The sequence below is a fragment of the Festucalex cinctus genome, chromosome 1, assembly GCF_051991245.1.
Source record: "Festucalex cinctus isolate MCC-2025b chromosome 1, RoL_Fcin_1.0, whole genome shotgun sequence".
Lineage (NCBI taxonomy): Eukaryota > Metazoa > Chordata > Actinopteri > Syngnathiformes > Syngnathidae > Festucalex > Festucalex cinctus.
Window position 1 is genome coordinate 16,761,832 of NC_135411.1, and position 25,389 is coordinate 16,787,220.

Genomic DNA, 25,389 nt, shown 5'->3' on the forward strand with positions numbered 1-25,389 from the left:
GAGTGTATTGCAGACGAATCATGCATTTATAAAGAATCACATTTTGAAAGTTGTCTACTCAAAAGCAAAGTGAGGAGTGGGAAATAAAATAGCACTTGTGCGCGAAAAATATTTTCTTTTTTGACATAGTACTAGTCTGCACTCATTTGCAAGTGGAAAGTAGATTTTGGGGCAATTGGGGGGAAGGTCAAATTGAATATAAAAAATACCCAACATAATTAAGGCCACAGATTGCATATTTACTTTAAAAAAATGGCACGTTATATCATGATTATATTTACGTTACTTTTACTACTGGTACTCGTTTTGCTCATTTGAAAAATTGTATTTTAGAGTGCTGAGAATTAAGCTAACGTTTAATAACAAAACTGTACAACACAAAGCTACAAGTATCATTGTGTATTTTAAACCAAAAAAACAAACAAACAAACAATCCCTAACCCATCTTGTTTTTTTTGTTTTTTTTGGTTTGTTTGTTTTTTTTCTAGTAAAGACATGAGACTGCTGCGCATGTCCGGTTTATTCTTTTCAAAATAAAAGCCCAACCCAGATGCGCATACAGTCCATCGCAAACAGCACGTTTTTTTTTTTTATATATATATATATATATATATAGTGTTAACATCCCTCTATAGCCTCGGTAATATGATATGATGTAGCTCAGGCATTTTATTTTACACCACATCCCCAGTGTGTGTGTAGTGTACGCGTGTGCGACCACATCTGCGTGGGTGGGTGCGTGTGTTGTGTGCAACGGGACGCGATCCCCTTGCGTGACTTCCTCGTTTCTCAATGTCAGAGCTTTGTTAAATATTAATTTAAGAAGTTTTAAAAAGTGTACTGGTTTTTAATAAAGGGCAATTTTCTCGTAGAGATTACGCAGGATTACGCACGTGCGTCATAGCTGTCACAAGTCCTCTCGATGGCACCTGTCACTCTTTTGTCACAGGGACAAACCAACCGTCACTGGGCTCTAAGTGCTGATAGCAGCCGAGAGGGGCATGACTGAATTAACGGAGGCTCTGTAGACGAGTTTGGGTGCCCCATGCACGACACCTTGCTGTCATCCCTTCAAACTCGTCATTTGAAACTGTCCTTCCCCACCCAGCACGTAACAGGTCTTTTAGATTGCAGTGAAGGGTTGTAGAGGAGGAGGAAACAAGATGTGGGGGCTTGTTACAGCTCTAGGGGACTTTACCAGCACTTGGGATGTTTGGTTGGTCAGCAGCATGTGTGTGCTTCTTGTAGCCTACATTTGGCACAAGTTTGGGGATTTACTCTTCTTCAGGAGGAGTCACAACGCATCACCGCACGACACACAGGTACTACAGTCAACATGCATGAAGTAGATGTTACAAAGATATGCAGAAAGAAAAGTTGATGTGTAGAATAAGTTTGATCTTCGTCATGAATGACTGTTAACCTGTTGTTGTTTTTTCCTTTGGTATCAAAAGTGTTTCACAACCTTAAAATTACATTAAAAAAAAAAAAAAAAAACTTTATAATATTATATTTTCTCATCACAATTTCTTATTTTCTGAGAGTTATAAGTTCCATCACTTTTGCAAGTATGCAAATACGGTCTTTTCTAGTGAATTAATCTGTAAATTTTGTTCATAAAATATTCTGAGCAGAATTTCAATTCAATATACTGAACGTGGGTAGGAGGGTGTACTGTAGTTAGCAAATCTTGCCTTACGTTTGCCCACAAAATACTGGAAATAACAATGCTTCACGGAAGAACAGAAAAAGTGACCAATCACATCCAAATGGTAAAGAAAGCCACAAGCATTATGCTCCATAATGTATAAAAGATTAACTGCAGTGGGCAACGTGCAGTTTACAAGATCTACAAAGCAGTTGTTGGCATTATGTTACGACATTCTGTCCCTCACCTGATTATTAATATGAGGCGGAGCACTCTGTAAGAGGCGTTAACTCATTAAAGACACAATTAACACAGACAAAGACGGCAAAGACATGCCTTTAACTTCGTTAACTGTTGTGTAAATTTGTCTGGAAACGAATGATTTAAATAGTTTTCATTTGTTTATTTTAAGTTACTTCACCTAATTTTATGGGGACAACTGGGTGAAATATAAATAACAATGAACAATGATACAGTTCACTCAATCCTGTATACATTGTTTTTATCTGCATCTGTTATTTTGTGTCGATTTGACATGGCAATTAAATTCTCCAGAAAATAATTGCAAGAACATTTTCCAAATTTCCTTGTCATTTACTTGATTTTTGATGATTGACGGCCTCAAACAGCCAAAAGAGCATTGGGTCAAAATGACTGCAAACAAACATATTCTGTGACGTTTAGCTATAGTCAACAAACCAAGTTAACAAAGTCACAAACATTTATAAAAAATATATTTAGGGCTATTTATAAGCAGGAGTCACCAAACAGAGTAAATTCATTGGTACTTAACTTGGGTTAAAATAATAATGATAATAATAATAACAACAATAATAATAATAATAAAAACAAAAAGTTGTATTATTTCCGGAAAGTTTAAATTGCTTGATGCAAAAGATCACAAACTGACCCAAACACAAACTCACTGATGTGTACAACAACAACAACAACGTGTACAGAATGGGACAGATGGAAATATAGCATATTACTGTTATTATATTTGACCCAGTTGTGTCCCATAAATTAGGTAAAGTCATTGAAGACCAAAGATTTTTTAAACTAAATTAATAATAATAATAATAATAATAATAATAATAATAATAATAATAATAATAATAATAATAATAATGACACACACCACAAAGAAGACATTTGAAGGTAGCAGGCTTCATTTAACGGAGGGGGCCACTCCTTCCAGCCTTCATCGGTGTGCAAGCTTGTCTGCATGTGTGTAACTTCCCTGCTTATACTGTACACACTACACAGCAGCTGGAAGAATTAAACGTGAGCTAACATCGCCTTTGGCGTTTACGAGAGAGTGCAGCGTGTCAGGGATTGTACAGTACAGAGCCGGAGTTTGCAACATGCGTTTACTGCCATCTAGTGATTCACACGGCTGGTGCGTTGCATCATCTTAACGCTGCCAATGAAAACATTCTTTTCCAAGGATTAATATAAACAGGTTGTTTGAATCTAAAATAGTGTAAAAAATACATGCATCCTTTTAAACAGAGCATTAAACACTCATTCAGCAGTTTTGGTTTATGCCTTTAGAGTGTGCCACCTCAGAGACAAGTTGCCATACTCTCACCCTCTCTTGTTTCCATTCCTACTTTGACATTTAGGAGATCTACAATGACATTTACCACAGCGGTTCCATCGCTATGTGACTAAGCTCTTCCCATGCGGCCTCCCGCATTCTATCATTGACTTAAAATGACTCTTGTAGCATCCTCGCAAGTGTATGGATACCATAATGACAGAATCATAAGTGCAGCACAGCTCTCATCCTTTACAGGAGTGCTTGACTTAAAAACACATTAACGTTGAATATGAATGTTTATCATATTTAAAAGAAAAACATTTGCTACATAACAGGATAATAGCTGTCATTCAAAATCAAAAGGCATTAGGCCGAGGCCATAATAAGTAGTTAGCCCCGTTAGCTTATCTGGCTAATCTTGGTAGCGCCGCAGATGGCTAGCCTCACATTATTAAAATAACATACACTAACAACAGATGACAAATAAGTAACGGCCCTCCCCTAAAAATACTTATAATTACTGATATTTTAAACCATAAATACACCCCAAATTATGATACAAAGCCATAATATCATTACTGCAAATTCAATCTCCTCTTATACATTTCTGATACAAATAAATGGCTTAGTAGCTTATAGATGATTTGCGTTTGAAAAAAATGTTCTGGGCATATGGTCCCACTAAAACCCATACAAATTTATACTGTCAAACAATAACGACACCTCTATCGATTGTTAGCTTTAGCTTTTAGCATCTCAGCTCAGCAAAAACATAAACGCATCGAGGACTGTCAGAACATCATTTAACAAGGTAGGCTAAACTTAAGGTCTTACGCAAGATGTATAACTTCAACATACTTCCTTAACAGCAATTACTACTTTTACATTTTAGGTTGTACAGAAAGATTGTGAATAAGAGCAAACTAACTAAATAGAGGTTCATTGTACAAAGGAGGAAGTCATACTGTAATAGAAGAAATAGAGGGAGCTAGGCTAACTGTTAGCTTAACTGGTAACTACATTGCGGTTACAAACACTTCTCCTTGCCATTTTTATTATTACTTGTGAGACACATGCAAAGACTCAACTGACATAACCAGTTTTTTTGCAATATTTGTGTCCGTCAACAGGACAAGCAGGAGGCTGTTTCATAATTGCTTTGTTGATTCTTATTGCGGTGTAGGTGGATGTTCAAATTTGGCCAGATAATGAGCAACACTGACACTAGTGCAGGTGCCCCAGACACATCCTTTAACCATAATCGGGGTTTCAAAAGGCTTTGAAGCAAAACTGGGAATCCATCCAACCAATCAACATAGCTGTTTTGAAATGTGAAAAATATGTTTGCATGCGGAGCGAACATGTTCGAGGATGACGGCAAAAGAACACTGCTGGGGAGACATTAGAGTGGGGAATTAGGTTTCACGGCTGCCGCATACACATTTAAGTGCACAAGTTTCCGAGGTAAAGTAGAGCCAGGGCTGGCAAGCACAGTGACCAGAGTGAGGCTGACTGGACGGTAGCCACGCGGCTCAGTGGCCCTTCGCCTCTCGGGACATTTTGTTCTTTGACCAGGAGGCCATGCTCCATTTTTAACTGATCACATTGAACGCTCGCCAAATAGCCTGATACCAGAGGGTCAGGCAGGTTACTCACTTAGTACCAAAAAAGGAGATTTCCATGCAAGTTACAATAGAACCGCAAATGCAATCAGGTAACTGGAAAAACTATATTTCATGCATGTTGCAAAGTACTTCACAGTAACGGCTGACGTCAACAGACATACAAAACTTACAAAGGTGCCGAACAAAAGGAACCAAATCCAAAATAAAACAGGCTAACCAGTCTAAATTCACAAGTCACAAAGATGAAGTAAGTAAAAAGGTATGGATAATGTAATAAAAGCATAAATGATTTTATGAGTTCTTGCTTGCTAAATTCTTAGTAGATCAAATGGGAATTTTAAATATCATAGCTTGTATTTTAGCTTGAGAATCAAATCAGGATTAAACTTTTGTAAATTGACATATACAATATGTTTTCTAATTGATCTTATTTCTACTTTTGATTATTATTATTTTTTATTTTTTTTTATACATTGACCAGAATAAGAAAAATGATTTGCTATGTATTCAATTCATGCCAGTTGCATGTTGGCGGTCACATGCATGAAAGCGTAGTACAGTATACCATTCATTCAATGGAGAGTGGATCCAAACATAACACATTGGAATTTTGCAGTGACATTAGCTAAAGAATATTTAATCGTATACTAGCTGATTGAACAGGTGCCATACGCGTGTCTGCATCCAGACACGGTTTGGCACATAAAGTGAGTGCAAATGCTTAGAAGACGTGGTCACCTTACGGTTACTTTTTTTGGCATTGGTTTCCCTTGTAATGAGTGAGTGATACATACTATATATTTGTCAAAACTCTCAACAGCCTCTGCTGGACACCCACTGCTCTGTACAGCTAAAATAAGTAACCAAAATATCAAAAACAGCTTTCAGTGCAGTTTTACACCACTGCAAATTACAACAACAAAAATGAACTTAGTAGGGGAAAAAAAAAAAACCTGGTGACAATGAAACTCAAAACTGAATGTTATTACTGTATTTATACAAATAGTGGCTGGGGACACCTTTACACAACTGCAGATGCGGTGAGCAGGGGCATTTGTACACACATTAGGCAATTAAAAATAATATCAGTGGTTCAGTAAAATGAAAGTTAAATTGGAGTTTAAGGCAAAAGCAGAATATGTCAAAAAGTATACTGAAATATACTGAAAGATTGCTGATGTCGTCTGTGAAATCTGGGCCTCTTTAGTTGAACTAGAGCTGCCAAGATTAGTCGACTAGTCGTGACTATGTCGACGACCAAAAGCGTCGACGGCTAATTTAAATAGTCGACTAGTCAGTTTTACATAATATATATCAGCCTTATACTTGTTTTTTTCTTCCAAAACTGCCTCAACCGTTCGTTTGACTGCCTGCCGCTCATCCTGCCTGCTCATACTGGACGCACATGCACAGTGGCATTAATCCGTCAGACGTGACGTCACCGGAAGCGATATACTCTTAGCACCAGCTGTACACAGTATGCTATCATGGCTAACCGACATCGGCCTTCGAAAATTTGGAAACATTTCTACAAAGACGCTAAAGCAAATAATGTTCAATGTAAAATATGCAAGACAGACCTTGCCTTTCACGGCAGCATATCGGCAATACATGAGCATTTGAGACAGAATCACCTTTTGTCAAATCCTTCTGACGGCGAGGGACAGTCATCTCAGCCACTGTATGTTTTTTGGATGGTTAGCGTAGCTAAGTGCTAATGTGGACGTTAACGGAAACGCTTTCAGTATTTAGCACACTCTGTGTGATAAAACGTGCAACGTAGTTACAGCAATGTTATAGCTAAATAGTAAATGTGGCAACGATGTCTTAACGTTACGTTACAGTGCAAATTCAAGCTATATGCTAATGATGGTTATATAAGAGTAGTTGCTTGCTTGTCAGCCCCTTAAAAATATTGGCTTAAGTCGGAAAAAAAAAAAAAAATGCTGGCCACCTTTGCTAAAATTGTCTACATCCTGAGTTGAACAGTTTATTATTTTATGTATATATAATTTTACCCCTGAGATGAAAATGAAAATATGTAATCAGAATGTGGTTCCGATTTTGGGGTCGAAAAGGGTCAAAAAGAGATTGGCCAATTATTTAAGGAGGCTGACGATACGATACGATACGATACGATTAGTCGACTAATCGCGACTACTGTTGGTGATTAGTCGACTAGCAAAATAGTCGTTTGCGGCAGCCCTAAGTTGCACGCAAATCTGGCAAATGGCAACAGGTGGACCTTCCGCCATGTCATTATACGTCACGATAGACTGTCAGAGTTGAATCCTAATTCCATATTTGCCATGGACTTTGGATTGCTCCATGCGCAAGAAAGTTCCATGCCTCTCAAATTGACACGACATGCAGCAAACGACCTTCGCCGTCTGTCATCTGTTGGCAACCCAGGGAAGGTGTGAGCGTAACTATCCCTGCTGGCGTGATGGATGTCTGCTTTCAGAGCAGTCTGTTTCCGTCACGTCAGAAGAGCTTGTTCTTTCCTGCCACTGTCATCGTACACGGGCGACAAGCAAAAAGCAAGGGACGTGCACCGTAGAGGTGCACGGATGTGAGGTTTTTAAAATGAGCGGTTTTAAAACAAGCATACTTTTGTCATTAATTCAATAAGAGTCAAGTGTCACGCTTTAATACCGACTTGAGCTTCTCAGCTCGGTCTGCCAAGCTTTCACTCGTGGCGCATTGCAGCCATGAGGTCAGATCTTGGCTGTAAGCACTACAGTGTGGCAAATTTGGCCGGGGTCACTGGCTCAGTTTGCAGTCCGTGCCTCCGACATTGTCAAGTGTCATCACGGCGGCTCGAGCGGGCCACATTGCCGCTAAACTATCGAAATTTAGGATTTATGATCATTAGAATTACTTTGACTACGGTATGTCAGCAAGATTTTCTTTTATGACAGTCAATATCTGGTTCTGCCCTGTACACTCGCATACATTGTGTTTGAGAGGGAATGTGGATTATGTTCATATAACAAGTATATAGTTAAAATTAGCTCTTTCCTTCTGGTTATCAGTGGATGTGCTTGTCAGTGAGCTAGCTCACGATAAATCATTCGTGTCAGCCATCTCTTTTTTTTTTTCAGCAGCCAGGCCAATCTTACTGTAGCTACTGTATGTCCCCTAAAGACGGATGGAATCACGAGCCCCTTTTTACATTCTCCCAATAGTGTCTGGTTTACAACATGTCTCTTTTTTTATGCTTGGAACATTATGTACACAGTTTAGTCAAGTGACATGAACTTGAAGAAGGCATTAAATATGAAACGGAAACTAAATGCCCAATTATGTATATCTGCTACGATAGTGGCACTCAGCCCACTTAAAACCCCTTAGTACCTTCTTTTTTTTTTTTTTTTTACACTTGATAAATGACTTAAATACTTAACCAAAAGCAGGTAAACTATTGGTGACAGCAAACAATTCCTACTTGTGTTACACTTGTGTACATGGTTGGTATGTTGCTGTATACTTTATTTTGATTACAAATCAAATGTACCCTACCTGTTTTGATGCAGGCAGATTTGTCAGACTTGAAATCCAATTCTTTTTCAAACATAGGACAGACTGTCATTTGGATTCTCAAGTGGATCTAACCATCTAACTAACCAACCAACTAATGTCTTCAAAGATGACGCACCTGCTACTCGCCTCTTGCTTTTTTTGCTTCTCCGCCCCGCGTGACGTTCTATGGCTGATTTGCCCCGACCACGTCCATATCACACCGGCAAAGCGCAGAAACCGTGAAATGAGTCTCAAATGTTTTTGGCCAGGAAATTGTGCTCTTACGTCCATTCAATATTAAAAGATGTCCGGCGTTTTGGCATTTTTGCTAGGGCTGCTTTTGCTTACTAACGTTGCTGTCAAAGAACACGGAGAGGAAATACCGTGGTCAGATAGCCACACGTGGAGCTTTGTTTACACTTTACTGAACCAATGCTATACGAAATTTTTAACAGAAGCCACTCTTGGCCAATCACAGACCAGTTGTGACAAACGTGGGGTGGGGCTGATTTTAGGTCACATAAACTCAACCGGAGCTAATTCTTCTTTTAAAATGAGGACAAACCAGCATCCTGCTTAGGGTTGCGCAGGACGTAGGACACATCACTGACAATTAGGATTGTCCTGCCTAAATATGGACCCACACAAATTGCATCCCTACTAACTAGCGTGCTAAGATGTTAACTAATTTGATAAAATGCTAACTAAGATGCTAAACACTATTTCTAACATGTCAACAAACTCTTCCTAAAAAAAAAAATAGCTGGCTAAATAATAATTGTTGCTAGTATAATAACTACCTTACTAAACTTTCAACTAATTCGTTAAGTTGCTAGTATGACTACCTAACAAGTTAACATGCTAATTAGGGTTGCTAACATGACAACTAACATGACAACTAGCGAGTATAACTTAACAAACTAACTTACTAACATGCTGACTAGTAAGATAAGTTGCTAATATATTTAACAAGCTAACTTACAAATACTAACTACTTGGGGAATCTAGGTCCAGAAAGTAAAAACCACGAAACATATTGGCTTTAGCCACAGGTGCTTCTACTCAACAGCAACAGGTGGGGACCATCTCATTTACCTGCCGGTTGAGTAAGCACAGGTGGCTAAAGCCAATCTATGGGTAGGGTTTTTACTTTCTGGACCTGGATTATCCAACCCTACTAACATGCTACCAACCAACTAGTGAGTTAAATTACTACTATAACTAACAAGCTAACATAATGGAACGTTAACTAGCTTGGTAAGTTGATAGCATTTAATTCATTTTTCAAACAATTACACAATATTTTGTTAATGTAAGCATCTCGTGTGACAAGTGTGCAACACAGAAGTGCATTTAATGTGCTCTGGAGATTGTATTGGTTGCTCATAAACAGGGTTATCTAATCCCTCACTTGGTGTCTTTGCCCTTTCATTAGCAAATAAGCTTTATCATCCTTCTGTGCCACTCAAGTAGTGTGTACACTGACCATTTTGACACCAGGCACTCAGGCGAGTGATGCTGGTGGGCTTAGCACTTAAAGGCTCTCAAATGTCTCACAGTCCGAGCAGTGCCAAGCCCCCTCCCCAAACATTTGACCCATGCCATGACGCAGTCCGTCCATTTACATTTATGTGCGCGGGCTTGCTGCAACCCCAATAGTGTGGACAGGAGCAGGCACCAGGAATATTGCATGAGAGAACTATAGGTTTACTGGATGGTTTACTGCATACTATTTTTAGGTTCTTTTCTCATCGTTTGCAGTTGAGATTGCTTGTGATAGATCCTTTTTCAATCCTTAAATCCTTTTTTCCGGAGTGTTAATTGACAAGTTTGCACATCTGACGGGAGCACTGAAGGGTAGAGCTGGCTCCAATTGTTACAAAAGTCTTTCCGTCTGTTTCACGGACGTTACAGATTCCTCCATTGTCTCGAGTTGGTGTCTTGACGTGATTTTTCTTCACTGCAAGAGTCATGAGTTCCTTCATGAAGACAACGGGTTTAGGTCAGCGGGTGGGCGACAATAGCAGTTTTGACCTCATACAAAATCGGATCGAGTCATTGAGTGGTAAGATGGACAAGCTCATCAACCTTCAAGAGAAGGTCCTTATTCGACTGGATGCCAAGTCCAGTGTTACTGAAAAGGATGAGGAGAATGTCAAAAGCCTCGTCAACCAGTCACAGGGACAAGACGTCAAGGATATATACCAGGAAATGAGCACCATCATGTCTGCGGTTAACCAGCGGTCTGAGATTCAGGCTCAGAAGCTGGAGGGAATGGAGAAACTGGTCCTCAGCATGCAGCAGGTGATCAGCTTCATCGGGGAGACGATCAAGAGCTCCAAAGTTATGGAGCTCATGTTCAAAAGTCCCGCTGCCAGCAAGGGTAACAAAGGAAAGCAAGTCTCAAAGAGGAAATCATCAGATACAATAAAAAAGCCAGACAAGGTGAGAAATTGTGAAATTACTCAGTGTCATTTGTTGATAGCCATTATAAACCATCTTTGGTCTTGGTGGTGTCTTGTCTCATCTTGGAAAAAGATGTGAAATGGATCGTAGCAGCAACACTCTTGGTTTACACGTGACCTGTCTTGTGAGGTAAATTTGCAGGTGTTGTATGCATGTGCGTATGGTGAAGTGGGGCTTGGCCTGACCGGTAGGAGGCGAGTCACTGGGACTGCAGTGTGGCACGAGACGACTTTGAGGCCAGAGGTGAAATGCGAGGGGCCTCTTTAGAAATGCTGTTTTGGGATCTCGGGCACAGACAGTGTTTGTGGTCTGAAAGTACTTGAATTCCTTCGATACATTGGGAGTCCAGTGTCAGCAGAGTGTTATGAGTCAGAAATGCATTTGTTCTAGCATTCACACACTTTTGACAGTTTTTATTGTCTTGGTTATACCTTGACAAATGCCAAAACTGTCATAAAAATGCACCTGATAAGAGTGCCAAAGCACATAACATAGGCCTACCGCTGTTTGATCATTTGCACACAAACTGCGATGGCATTCAGTAGACTGCAAACTTGCCAAAGCAAACTTTGGAACTGTGGATACATACGTGTGACCTCTTTTCTTATGCCTATATTTTGGGTTTGAGGTCAATGCATTATTATTCATTGATAAATGAAGGAAACTTGCAAAACCACCTACAATGATCGTCAAGCATTGAAACTTGTCACATAGTGGTGGTCCTTGTTTTATTTCTGAATGTCCTGACATTCGCTGTTATGAGGTTTCCAACAGTGTTCATGGAATCAAGTTGTGCAGCTGCACAGGAGTACAGTTTGCGTTCATGTGGCACAAGAGGACACAGCCATTATTATATCTATTGCAATTTACTGTAATTCTGACTGACTGAAAAGTACATCTGCGTACCCTGCTTCATTGGAATTGTATTTGCAATCTATCCAGAATCTGCTATGTTAACAAAAGTGGAAAAAATAGTTTACAGCAAGAATTTTTCCCTGATTCATGACCAACATCATCAATGTCCTTAGCAGATCTACTAAAAAAAAATAAATAAATGCTGGAAAACATAATCAAGTTACCTTGTTTTCTTCAGTTGCTGCCAATTAACTTCATTAAAAGGTCTCTAAGTGTTTTTTTGGCACCAGGAGAAACCTTCACTGGCGCCCTCAAATTTGTTATCCGTGTACGGCTATCATGACTTATGTAACCAAAAACAAGGACTAGCGTTAAGGTTGTTACCTACTTGAGAATATTATTATGTCACAGTGCCATACAGTTAAATGAATAATGAAGATAATATATAATAATATGATAAATCCAAGGTGATAGCGGTCTACCAACTGTATGGCTACCGTGTGGTGTCTGACTCGCGTTTCAGGGAATTTCTGTTGTCGTCAGAGCCTTTACACTTTGTGCTTGTCTACCATTCGAAGTGTGACATTCCTAAATTGCTGTCGAGTAATTTCCGTTACTCTTGTGTCTCCCAATCAGCGATTTGATCCGCTGTCACTGGGGAGAGACGGCACCGGAAATATCCCATGTGCGCCGTTTACCTCACGGCAGCAAATGTGCGAGCCCACCCCCCGGTGGGTTCAAGACAGTTTTTTTTTTTTTTTTCCATGTTAACCTGAGCGCCCAGTGTTTAGTGAGCTTCCTCAGCTGCGGCATTTGGACCGGGGCCTACCGTCACTTGTAATATTTTCCACTCAGGGTGAGACTCCAACGCGTTGCATTCTGTATCTGAGTGCAACAAGTGATAAGCTTTAAATTCGCTGGCCGATTGCCGTCCATCCATTTGGCATGAATAATTAGGGGCATGATGTTGTGCCAATCAGCGCATGCGTCAGTGGAACCTGAAAACAAAGGGAATTGTTGCTTATTTATGTGCTGCCATGATGAGCCATGTGTTTCCATTGTTGTGTCTCTAACATCATCAAGATCTACCTTGTCATTGACTACTAAAAGAGTCGAGTAGTCACAATGGTGCTTTTGTGTGTCTACGTCAAGCATTGACGCATCATCATAGTGAACTAAAGGCAAGGAAAATACAAATTCAGTAATATGACAACATTGCCAGAAGCCCATAGCACTCAGTAGTCAGCCGCTTAGTTTCCAGGAACTTTTTGTAATTCACACTTGTGGTTCCTGAAACTAATGTTCCAGTCAGATAAGTTTCGAGCTGCTCACATTAGTCCAAAGGTGCCTGGGCCCCTCGAAGTAAGTCGAGAACTGCCCTCCCCCCTTGTCCCTCTAGCCAGGGTCACAATAACTTATCCTGGGTGTACATTTACACTAAATACACTGTAAACTCTACAGTATGTATATAGTACTTACTTACTCCATGAAGCGAGGACCCCTGAATTAACATCCGATCAGATTGCTTTGACATCATCCCCATAATTTCTGTTTTTATTGAAATGGTGACAGTTGAATTCATTTGTCCTGTGTGTGTTTACATGCGAGTCATCTGTCCGCATTTGTATGCAACATGATGTGCTCTTGTCATAACCCTACTAAGCGCTGCCATCTTGTCTTTTCATTAGATAACTACCTCTAATAAAGCCAAAAAAGGGAACGAAGAGGTAACTCCTATTTGTGAGCCTGCTACTCTGTCATCTCACAGGACGATCATCCACGGACCAAAGCATTTCCTCGCCGCTCGCAAACATGCAACCTTTGTAGGTCTATTGACGCTCATGAAGAGCTGTGCCTCTGTATTATTTATAATCTGCACTTTCCTGGTTACTTATTTTGTACACCGTACCGTTCGTAATTTTGCGGATTTCTTCAAGTGATATCTCCTATATAGCTGCACATTTTAGAGTGTGATTTTTAATGACTTGTAATTCACAGTTCAAGGACCACAGTAAAGATGGTGCAGAGAGGCCCTGTTTGACCCCCAAAGGCCAAAAGACGATGAAACCCCCAGACACTGCAGGTATATAGGAATAGGAGTAGTTCTTCCTACCATATACGCTGAGAAAAAAAAAAATATTAATACAGTATGTGCTCTGCACCTATAAAGGAGGGTCAATGAAATGTTACTCTCTTTGGATGTTTGTTTTTGTAGAACTCTCACCGAAAAAACAGGCACTGCTTCGGGAAGAGGTGCTCAAACTCAACAGGGAGAATGCAGCGAAGTCATCTCAGCAGACGAGCCCCGTGTCTTGGAAGACAGAAGCTGAAGTTTCCTCTGCAGCGCAACACCCTAACAGTGGCACAGTCGACGGCTTACGGGAAGATACCCAAAGCTCTCAGAAGGAGAAGCTTGATGTTCAGATGGATGAGGAAAAGGATCCCGAAGAAAACATGGAGGTTACTGGCGAGACGGTTGAAACGCAGGATGTAGTGGAACAGGTAGACAAAGATGAAGTGGAGGAAGAAGAGGTTGAGGAAGAAGTGGTGGAAGAGGTTGTAGAGGTGGAGGAACTCGCAGTAAAAGAAGAATCACACACATCTGATTCTGACAATCAAAAAGAAAAAACAGACACAAGGTAGTTGGTTGTTTTTTTTTTTATGCCAATGTCAATTATACAACAATATTACCATTATATTTAGTTTATAAAGCATATAAAATAATCTCCATTCAAATTTGAGCCATTTAAGCCCTTTAGTCATACTGCATTGTATCCGATAACGGTCTAATGTCTGAGCATTTACGTTGCTCCAGCAGTGACGATTGTGAAGTCACCTTCCTGTCAAAGAGGGAGGTCAGCGTCGCCGGCGGTTCAATTGAGACTGAAGAACTTGTGGTGGTGGAGGAATACACCGAGGTCCTGGAAGTTGAGGAGGAAGATGACGAGGATCAGGAAGAGCAGGAAGACTGGGCGGTCTTCCGGGCGGATGGGGTTGAGTTCCAGTTTGATCTGAAACAGAGGTTGGAGCGAGAGAGGACGGAAAAGAAAGCCAAGACTGAGGAAGAAAAGAAGCCTGGGGATGAAGAGCAATACTTTATTGGTAAGTCAGCACTTTTTTTGGATCCCTACGGTGAAGGTTTTCAGAAAGTGGATGATATACATGGATGAGTGGTGTGGAAAAACAGTTACTTCTGTTTTCCCTGATTGTTTGTCTAATGACCAGGTGTCCCTTTTATACCTTTGCTCATATGGTGTATTTTAATGAGTAATGCTTTATGATTCTACATTTTTAATGGAATGGGAAAATGTCTCTGAATGTTCTGACCACTTTTTAACACATCAGCGTCACATTGAACAGAAGTCTAGCTTCACATGTTGGTCTTCTTTAGACGGTAAACTAGTTGAGACCAAGCTAAGGTACTAAACAAACCCACCATCTTACTGAAAACACATGATTGGTGATTAATTATCTTCAAGGTACAGACAGCCATCATTGCGGGGTGGTGAATTCGATGCATTGGCTAGTCAGTTTAACCCCAAATGTAGACGCTGTACCAATTTGCCTGTTGATCTCACGCTCCATTCTTTCCTCAAGGTACTTAGGGTCAATCCCATTACTTCCTCTCCACTCTGCAACCTTTGTCTCGTTTATCTCTCCCCTCTCCGTTCTACTTCTTTGGGGAGGCAAAGACAAAAACAAAACAAAAAAAATCCCTCTAGGTATTGGGAACGCACTAATCCTCCCAATTGAAAGAATCTTATCCCAGACTTGGAGAGGGACCAAATTGAGTTTGCGGTTGAGATGAAAATTAGCACCTCCAAATATGAGACCATTTGGTCCTCATTTGGGAAAAGGGTGGCGTGCCCTTCCGGGTCAGGGATGATATCATGCCACAGGTGGAGAAGTTCAAGTATCTTAGGGTCTTGTTCACGATAAAGCGGTAGCTCAACAGGCGGATCAGTACAGTGTCTGTTGTGACGCAGAATCTGTGTCAGTTTGTAGTGGTGAAGGATCTGAGCCGAAAACTGAAGCTCTCAATTTACTGGGTCAATCTACCTTCCAACCCTCATGAGCTGTGTTGTGACCAAAAGAAGAAAATCCTGCATACTAGCGGCTGATATGAGTTTCCTCTGAGGGTTTCTTGGCTCTCCCTTAGAGATAGTGTAAGAAACTCTAATCAAGTCAAGCCACCGCTCCTCCACATTGAGAAGAGCCAGATGAGTTGGCTCGGGCATCTGGTTAGAATGCCTCCTGGATGCCTCCCTGGTGAGGTGTTCTGGGCAAGCCCCGGAGACGACCCAGGACACACTGGAGAGACTGTCTTCTCTGCTTCCCTGCTAAAGCTGCTACCTCTGAGATCTGACCCCGCATAAGCGGTAGAAGATGAACGGATGGATGCAGCTCCTCGTTCATAAGGAAGTGCATTCCACAATTTGGGGGCAACGAATCGCAAGGGTCCTTTAGTTTTTAATTTCTTGTGAAAGACATTAAGTAAAAGGCAGTCTGCAGTGGCCTAGCAGAACAATAAAATTGTACCAATTGACTATTGAGTCTGCAAGTGACAAAAGCCTTAGGAAGCCTCATTGTAGCTGATTAAACAATGGCAGTCAATAACAATGGAATGTTCTCGCCTGACTTCTCATCATGGAATATGTCTTCACCCCACTTCAGATACCACTCCTCCCCCGGCTGCGCCATTTAATCACCGCATCGTGTCGGCCAAGCCCAACCAGATCAGCAACTTCTACACCATCAATTGGCAGGAGGTCCTGGGCGGGTGAGAGTTGCTCTTCGAATCCAATATGTATTTAAAACAAAAGGAAAGATGATGGCATGTTTATGGGGTCAGTTCTTACTTCGCATCCCCATGATGAAGCCTTGTATAACCTGCCCCACCCCCTCCTTGTCTGTTTCATAACTCGAGAGTCTTGGCGTCTATTTTTATTGCCGGACTGAGCGGTATGTGAAACCGTATCGCTGGTGCCAGCTGCTTGCTAATCACCAAGTGTTAATCCACAGCTTCAAAGCGGAGGCACCAGTGAGCTCCGCTGTAATGAAATAACAGATTAGGCTTGTTTGTTTGCACGGAGATCTTTTCTTTTCATTAACACGTAGGAAACCCATCAACATGTTGTTCCTTGCTTCGCGGTTGCTTGGTGAGAGCAAAATGGAGGTTGCTGTGTAGATTTCGAATGTAATTTTCCTTCCTGTCTTCACTTTCTCCAAAGGGGTCGTTTTGGCCAAGTGCACAAATGTGTTGAAAACTCATCCGGTCTGACGTTGGCAGCCAAGGTCATCAAAGCCAAGTCACAGAAAGAAAAGGTATAGCCCCCCTCATACACATCAGCATCGTGATGGATTAGTCATGCTTGATACACAGACGGCTACTCGAGTGCGCGATATAAAAAGCGAAAGGCTCATTTACAGTATTCAGCACGCGCTGTTATAACAGGAGACACCGAAGGGATCTTAACCGTCGAGGTGTGAAATATTTGACCTAGAAGAGATGATGATGATGATGATGCATTGTGTGGCATCACCATAGCTGACAACAGCTGCCGTTGTCCTGCTTCCTCCTGTGCTTGTCTTTTCTGACTCCTGTGTTGATTTCTTACCAGGAGGTGGTGAAGAACGAGATCCAAGTTATGAACAGTCTGGACCACGCCAACCTAATCCAACTATACGCAGCGTACGAGTCCAGGAATGACATCATCCTCGTGCTGGAATAGTACGTCCTATCTTCTTACACATTCTCCATTGAAGATAATAGGGATTACATTGAATCCTTTGGTGTTTGAGGCTGTTCTCCAGAACCTTGTGGGAGACATTTTAGTAACTCAAGTGGGACCTTTCATGCGTCACGATAAATTCTGCTACCACGTCAACAACTCCAACAATATCCTTGTTTTTGTTTTACATGGTTTGCTTTTCTCCCATAGACAGCTCTTAACAGTAAATTTAGTTTTCACAGGTGAATAAAAGCCAAAAACAAGTACTATCTTCGTGGTTCTTAACCTTGTTGGAGGTGCTGAACGCCACCAGTTTTCTGTGTGCATTGATCAAATCCTTCTTTATTGTGGGAATGCTGAAAGCATAAGCAGGAGTTTGCAGGTTCAAATCCCACTGCCAACTGTACATTGCACATGTGTCCGTGGCAATTATGAAAATGGATATTAAGTATACCAACTGACTATCATACCAGGAAATGCGTTATCCTGACATGACATGGCAAACACGTGTCCCAAATCAGCAATGATGACTTTCAGCATCAGATGACACTTTAAATTACAAATACGCCAATTCGCTCTGATGCTCACTCATTCAGGTTAGCTCACGGGGTTAAGTGCTCGAGCCAGGTGCATTGCAAAGGCAGCCATACCAGTGGTGCGCAGGTTCAAACCCTGACTGGAGCAACTTTTTTTTTTTTTTTTTTTCAATTTCAGTATAGTCATAATACAACAAGTTAACACCTGTTGCGTTATCTGTTGCGTTTGTAATTTTCACAGTTTCTTTGTTTCCTTCATTAGCATTTAGCTTTCAGCATTCCCACGCAATTTCTCCAGAAATTGCACTTAGTCTAGTTGATAAATAAAATGGTTCCTTTAGTTTTGCTTGATAGCTAGCTGGACGAGAATTGCTGAACTTGGCATTGCAGTTGGGTGTATCATCACGAACCATTTGAGTTGGATATGTTTGGTCTTGACCTCTGCCAAACCTGAGACTGACTCATTGAACCCCAGTGGTTTTATCGAACCCAGGTTAAGATCCACCGCATAACTCATGTTTAAGCAATCAGTTTAAAAGGCAACACCTGAGCAACTAAAAACACAATCAGTCACTTGTTCCAATGCTTTGCTCACTTGAAAAGTGAGCATGATTTTTCTACTTTGCATGCAAGTGTACACATTTGATGCTCATAGACGATTTACCGATTGTTTTGCCAGCGTCGGCGGAGGCGAGCTGTTTGACAGGATAATCGATGAAAACTACACGTTAATGGAGCTGGATGCCGTGGTCTTCATCAGGCAGATCTGTGAGGGCTTGCAGCATATGCACAAAATGTCTATCCTACATTTGGACTTAAAGGTAACTGAATTCATACAAACACAAAATTGGTTTTTATTTTAGACATAAAGCAAACACTAAAGTGGATTATTCTCACACTGCAGCCGGAAAACATCCTATGCGTAAGCAGGGTCACTAATAAAATCAAGATCATCGATTTTGGCCTCGCGAGGATGTAAGTGCTCATTTCTGCATTTGTAATATTGTTGACTCTTTTGTTGACTTTAATAGCACGATTCTATTCTCAAATAGCTACAAACCGAGGGAGAAGCTGCGAGTCAATTTTGGCACTCCCGAATTTCTTGCCCCTGAAGTGATCAACTACGACTTTGTGTCCTTTAACACAGACATGTGGAGCCTTGGTGTCATCACATACATGCTGTGAGTATACATTAACAGAGATTTGCTGTATTTTTTTTTCAATATTGAAGGGTTCTCAGGTAACTTAAAAGACTCTAAATTGCCCTTAAGTGTGAATGAGACTTTAAATGCTCATGAGTCATGTGTCTATATGTGCTCTGTGATTGGCTGCTGGCCAGTCCAATGTGTACACTGCCTTTGGCCCAATGTCAACTGGGAAGGAAACCCAGCTGACATGTAACGATATGTAATAATAAAAATAAACATGCATGCCTGTCTGTCCCCACTTAGCCTGAGCGGCCTGTGTCCTTTCCTGGGCGACGACGACAACGAGACGCTCAATAACATCTTGGCCTGCCAGTGGAACTTCGAAGAACAAGAGTTTGTGGACACGTCCGAAGAGGCCAAAGACTTCATCACCAGGCTCCTCGTCGTCAATAAATGGTACATTATCAGCTTGTGTAGGATGTCATTTTGCTTCCTTGTAAAATAATGTTGTTGTTTTTTTCAGTTGGAGGATGGGAGCTTCCGAGGCCCTGAAACATCCTTGGCTGTCCGACGGTTCCCTTCATTACAAACTTAATACCAAGGTATTGTACACAAACAGCGCTATGCTAGAGGACTTTATGTGCAAATAAACACAAAACTGAATAAAATTGGGAAAAACAACTTTACAACCTTTTTTCCCACAGAAAACCATGTGCCGGTCTCGCCGGTCATCCTGTGTGCCTCAAACAGAGAGTTGAAGTAAGTATACAGTAGTTATCCAGAATGGCAGTGGTACATTTTCACATTTATCTGGAAATCTTGACAACCTCAATGGACTCAGCACATCATACAAACAAAAGTGGGAAGTTATCCGATTGAGGTGAAGTTGTCTCCTTCGCAGCTGTTTTAAACTGAAGCTGATATTGTCATGTTTTGTTTTGTTTTTTTTCTTACATCATAGTTCAGGTTTAGTTTGGGTTTTGTACCTTTCTCATGTGTCAACCAATCAGCACCCTCTGCCACTCGTTTTTTTGCCCTGGTGTGTCTCATTGGTTCAATTAGTGTGTGTGTGTTTATTTAGGCTCTTGTCTCCCCTTTGTCTGCATCGATCCATTGTTGTTTCCCCCGCTGTCATGCTGCCGTTTTTTTGCCCTGTCGTTCCCACCATGGTTTTGACTTGGCGTTTGTTTTTGTTTCTAGCTACTACCTCCTTTAACTCCTAGTTTTTAGTTTAATTAAATCCCTCTTTTGGGTCCACCACCACACCTCAGACGTGACAGATATTTTTGCATTAGTCAATTACCTTCACAAGTGTATCAATACAGAATCAGACATCAAATCCTGCATAACAGCCAATTTCACAATGTCATTTAAGTGGTCGTCAGTGCGCCCTATAACAGTTACTTTTACTGACAAATAGCAGTTAATGTGTTATCTATCTCCTTGGGCCAGTTCTGGCACATTTGACACCGCTGGTCCCTAGCACTTGCATTATACACATATTCACGCATGTGTGGGAGGGTCCCACACAAGCATGTGGAGATCATGCTTGCACAACGGAGATATGAACCCTGAACCCATTCACTGTAAGGCAAATGTGCTAGCCACTAGGCCAGTGGTGTCCAACTTACGGCCCCGGGGCCATTTGCGGCCCGCCATCCATTTTTCAGTGGCCCGCGACATATGCTAAAAATGGCATTTGACTCAGTTCAAATAAAATAAACAAAACAAAAATGTTGGGAGATGGTCAAAGTAAGAAGGGAGGGTATCGAAAAACAGGTGCCATTAAAGGTTATTTTAGTTAACTAAAACTAATGAAAAAAATAAATAAAACTAAAATTCAAAAAACAATATTGTTACCAAAATAAAATAAAAACGAAAATGCTTTTTAAAAAACGAAAACTAACTGAAACTACATTTTATGTTTACAAAACTAACTAAGACTAAGTATAATTATAGCAAACATGTCCTTCGTTTTAGTCTTTGGTAATTAATTTAATGCATGAGCCTTTGGGGATGATTTTAAATGTGATTTTTAGTAGATTTATTTTGATATAAACCGGAATAATGACATTTGAAAGTATGTCACACAGAAATTACGTCATCTAATAGTAGCCAAGAAAGCACCTTCAGATGACGTTGACGTGTTTTTAAATATTGCGCACAAGTAATACACTTTTTTTTTAAACTAATACTAATACTGAAACTAACAAACTAAACTAAAACTAAGCATTTTTTTGAAGAACTGAACTAAGAAAAACTAACAGAACCACCCTGAAAACTAATGAAAATAACTAAAATGAAAAATTCCAAAACTATAATAACCGTACTGCTATATTACAAATAAATTGGTTTATATACTGTAGCATTTTTCTAAAAATGCAAAAGCACAAATAAATTATTTGTACAATTTTTTGGACTAAACACAATTTCTCTTCATACATTATGTGGCCCTTGCGTCCTTCTGATTTTCTGTATGTGGCCCTCAAATGAAAAAAATTGAACACCCCTGCTGCCAAGTTTGATTATTTGTGAGCTAAATCCTTAAAAGAAATTATTTCAGACTGTCCACTAGAGGGAAGCAACACTCAATTTTAAGAAGGCAAGCTACTCTATAATTAATGTGTTCTGTGGCTACAGTAGTCAGCAGTATTGTATGTGTCAACAAAGTAGTCTATATACTGTGTAAACTAGCAGCAGTGAAGTGGCAGCTAAACACACATAAATACATCTAAACAGTAAGTATGCTCTATATGCAGTAGGAATAGTGAGCATCATCGTATGTGATGTTTTCTTGTCAGGGTACCAGTGTGACATGATGGCTCCCAGCTGTGGCCACTCCGGACCAAGCTTCCTGTCCTCTTACACGCCCACCACTTGGTAATTGTGGCTCGTAGCACCATGTTATCTATTTATTTTACATTTTAAAGCCTCTTTGGCTTTGGTGGTTGTGAGTTAAAATATAAACACAATTTCTACTGTACTGTAATATTAAATATATATAGAGAATGTATCATTTAAGTCAGGGGTGTCCAAAGTTGCTCGAGGGCCATTTGCGGCCAGTGCTATCTATTCATCCATTTTTATTTATACATCATACACCTCCATCACATTGTTATAGGCTTCGTGAATACTACTCACGTTGACAACTAAAATAACATTATTGACTAGTATTGACGTGCATTGGATTGGTTTTCACCCCCCCAAAAAATGTGAACATGTACGACTATTTGGACACCCCTGCTTAAGTTATTATCTAGCTACACTGAACATGCATAAACTGATGTGACAACATTACTTTGAATGTTAAAGGCGCAATCACGTGTTAAGCACTTCTACAGCAAGATTCATTTCACGTGTTTTAACATTGTCTTTGGTACATGTGCATTTTTTGCTTGACAAATAACTATCAGATCCACGTGCTGTAGTTGTTGTTGGTGTAGTATGCGCACTTTAAAATGGTGTTTATGAAAGTATATTTAAGTTGAGAAGCTTTACGTAAGTTTCACCGCTGGGTTTCTACTTTGTAATGCATTAACAAAAATGTCTTATCAGCTAAAATGCCTTCCTTCTGAGTCAGTGCACAAAAATAGTATTTTTGTATCTTTATTTTCTAAAAACTGTACTGTATGCATGTCAAAACACCCTGGTGCCGCTTCGATGTTAGATGCTTGTTTCCTTGTCGCCACATGATAGATTCGCCTTCTGTGAAGGTTGACTGTATAACTGAAAGGAACACAATATCTACCTACTCTTGCTTAACTCATTTACTGCCAGTCCAGTCCAAAGGAATCTTTGACGTCGATAGCCGTCTATGGCAGTCAATGTGTTAACTCATTCACTCCCAGCCATTTTCAAGCAGTCCCGTTCGCTCCCGGCTGTTTTACTGGCTTTTGACTGATTTTGCAAGGCCCACAGAATATTGTGTTCTATTGCTATAAAAGCATGGAGCCCATCAAAAAGAAAGATTAAAGTCTCTTCTTTCACTAGGAAAAAAAAGTATGTTTCTATCTGTTTCCGTTATGCAGCAATTAGCATTAGAAGAGAGCTAGAGTTTCATCAGTTTTCACAAATCTATTTAAAATTGTAAGTAATTGAGCTTTGTTTCTACATGGCCCTGGTTAATCTCCTTTGTTCTGCTGCCGCCTGATGGCCGTTTGTGTAATAACTACCATTTCTGCATCAAAGCCTTCTGTATGCTCTAGCATTAAAAAAAAAAACAAAAAAAACAAAAAAAACGTATAAATACGTCTTTGGGACACTTAGAACATTTAAAAAAAAACGTATTTATATGTTATTGGGAGTAAATGAGTTAATAAGTGGATGGTACCTGGGTTAGTTTGCACACTTGCAAGGTTTTTTGTTTAAATGTCATAATGTATGTTTGTATTGTTGAAGTTCAATAAGTTACTCTCATAATTCAGCATGGTTTCTTTTTTTTGTATATGAGTTGACACACATTAAACTGATATTGTGTCTCAAACTTGACTGGTTTGTTTTTCAGCTCAATGTAAAAAAATGTTTTAGGATAAAACCTCCCATGATGTTTTATGTTAAAACGTCCTCTTTTGCTCTGACATTGACATCGTCAAATGTCCGGTTTTCAATATTTTTCACAGGACCTTAGCATGTGTTGAATTTGACTGACACGCGACGTGTGTGTGTGTGTGTGTGTGTGTGGGGGGGGGGGGGGGGGGGGGTTCTGTGTATGTCATGTTTTATTTTTTATTTTTTTTTTTAAAAGTCAGCTTTTTACATACATCAATTGCATTCAAATAAAGTGCTGAGCTGTCGGCGGCCCAGAATTTTTGGGAACTATGTCCTTATATATTCAAGACTTCAAAAGAGTTATGTTTTACTTTTTTGCTTTATTTTGCACCCATACAGAGGAGGCATATGCTGAATAAACTTTTATCATTTAGGTCAGTGGTGTCCAACCTACAGCCTTGGGCCCGCCGTCCATTTTTCAGTGGCCCGCGACACATGCTAAAAATTGCATTTGACTCAGTTCAAATAAAATAAAACAAAAATGTTTGGAGATGGTCAAAGTAAGAAGGGAGGGTGTCGAAAAAAACAGGTGCTATTAAAGGTTATTTTAATTAACTAAAACTAACAAAATAACAAATTAAAATTCAAATAAACAATTTTGTTAACGAAATAAATTAAAAACAAAAATGCTTTTAAAAAAAATGAAAACTAACTGAAATTACATCTTATGTTTACAAAACTAACTAAAACTATAATTATAGCAAAAATTTCCTTCGTTTTAGTCTTTGGTGTGATTTTTAGTATATTTATTTTGATATCAACCGGAATAATGACGTTTGAAAGTATGTCACACAGAAGTGACGTCATCTAGCAGCAGCCAATAGAATAGCACCAAAAGATGACGTTGCTACCATGGTGTTTTTTTAAATATTGCCCTCAAGTAATACATACACATTAAAAAAAAAAAAAAACAACTAAAACTAATACTGAAACTAACTAAAACTAAACTAAAACTAAGCATTTATTAAAGAACTAAAACTAATAAAAACAACAACCCTGAAAACTAATAAAAACTAACTAAAATTAAAAATTCCCAAACTATAATAACACTACAGCCATATTACAAATAAAATGGTTTATATACTGTAGCAATTTTCTAAATATGTAAAAGCACAAATACATTATTTGTACAATTTTTAGGACTAAACACAATTTCTCTTCATAACATTATGTGGCCCTTGCGTCCTTCTGATTTTCTGCATGTGGCCCTCAAATGAAAACGTTTGGACACGCCTGATTTAGGTATTGAGGCCAGACCAAGTGTCCTCTTTTTTTTTTGGGAAATCAAAATATGGTCGCCTTAATTTTAAGAAAAATGAAAGTGTTCAACGTTGAAAAATGTTAAAAATTAGACAAGGTACATTTATTCAGATGCACCTAATGTTGTGGCCAGCAAGTCTTGTCTTGTGACATTAAAATGTTTTTTGTAGAAATTCATTTTTGGTTGCTGAAAAAGTGTCCAATGGCATTTTCTTTCATGAATCGTCTGGGACATTCACATGCTTTTCTTATAAATAAAATAAATATGCATTTCTCATGGTTCTCCGCCATTGAGTGTGCAGCAGTGCTTGACTAATGCTGCTGCGGCCAGCGCAAAATAAGACCTCAGTGTCCCTTTTTACAGGACATGGCTGCCTCTAACAGAATGTATACTTTGTGGCAATGTAACTTGAAATTGTCACATTCACCTCACTAATCTATTCGCCCTTCCTGTGACCTCTGAAAAAAAAAAAAAAAGTCTCTTTTACAGCTTTTTTTCCCTCTTC

General features: G+C 39.8%; 1 protein-coding gene across 4 annotated transcripts; it reads left to right on the forward strand.

The window, feature by feature from the left end:
- The first annotated feature begins 1,035 nt into the window (after positions 1-1,035).
- mylk4a (myosin light chain kinase family, member 4a) lies at positions 1,036-23,558 on the forward strand. 4 transcript variants are annotated; one of them, XM_077519700.1, is made up of 15 exons: positions 1,036-1,322; positions 13,348-13,482; positions 13,658-13,742; positions 13,875-14,298; positions 14,475-14,761; positions 16,334-16,439; positions 16,891-16,984; positions 17,281-17,390; positions 18,607-18,748; positions 18,832-18,902; positions 18,980-19,108; positions 19,379-19,531; positions 19,599-19,677; positions 19,780-19,834; positions 21,877-23,558. In XM_077519700.1, exons 1-14 carry the CDS (start codon positions 1,164-1,166, stop codon positions 19,831-19,833), a joined length of 2,028 nt encoding a protein of 675 aa, XP_077375826.1. In that variant the 5' UTR covers positions 1,036-1,163; the 3' UTR covers position 19,834; positions 21,877-23,558. The 4 variants fall into 4 exon arrangements, with proteins under 4 accessions (XP_077375826.1, XP_077375834.1, XP_077375809.1 ...); XM_077519683.1 differs by lacking the exon at positions 1,036-1,322 and adding an exon at positions 10,057-10,783; XM_077519708.1 differs by lacking the exon at positions 13,348-13,482.
- Positions 23,559-25,389: the final 1,831 nt, after the last annotated feature.

Excerpts from the sequence above, each read along its gene's own strand:
- mylk4a (XM_077519683.1), top strand. The coding sequence starts at position 10,310 with ATGAGTTCCTTCATGAAGACAACGGGTTTAGGTCAGCGGGTGGGCGAC. Across the intron at positions 14,762-16,333 it reads TGAAGAGCAATACTTTATTG|ATACCACTCCTCCCCCGGCT; the intron begins GTAAGTCAGCAC and ends ACCCCACTTCAG. Across the intron at positions 18,903-18,979 it reads GATTTTGGCCTCGCGAGGAT|CTACAAACCGAGGGAGAAGC; the intron begins GTAAGTGCTCAT and ends ATTCTCAAATAG.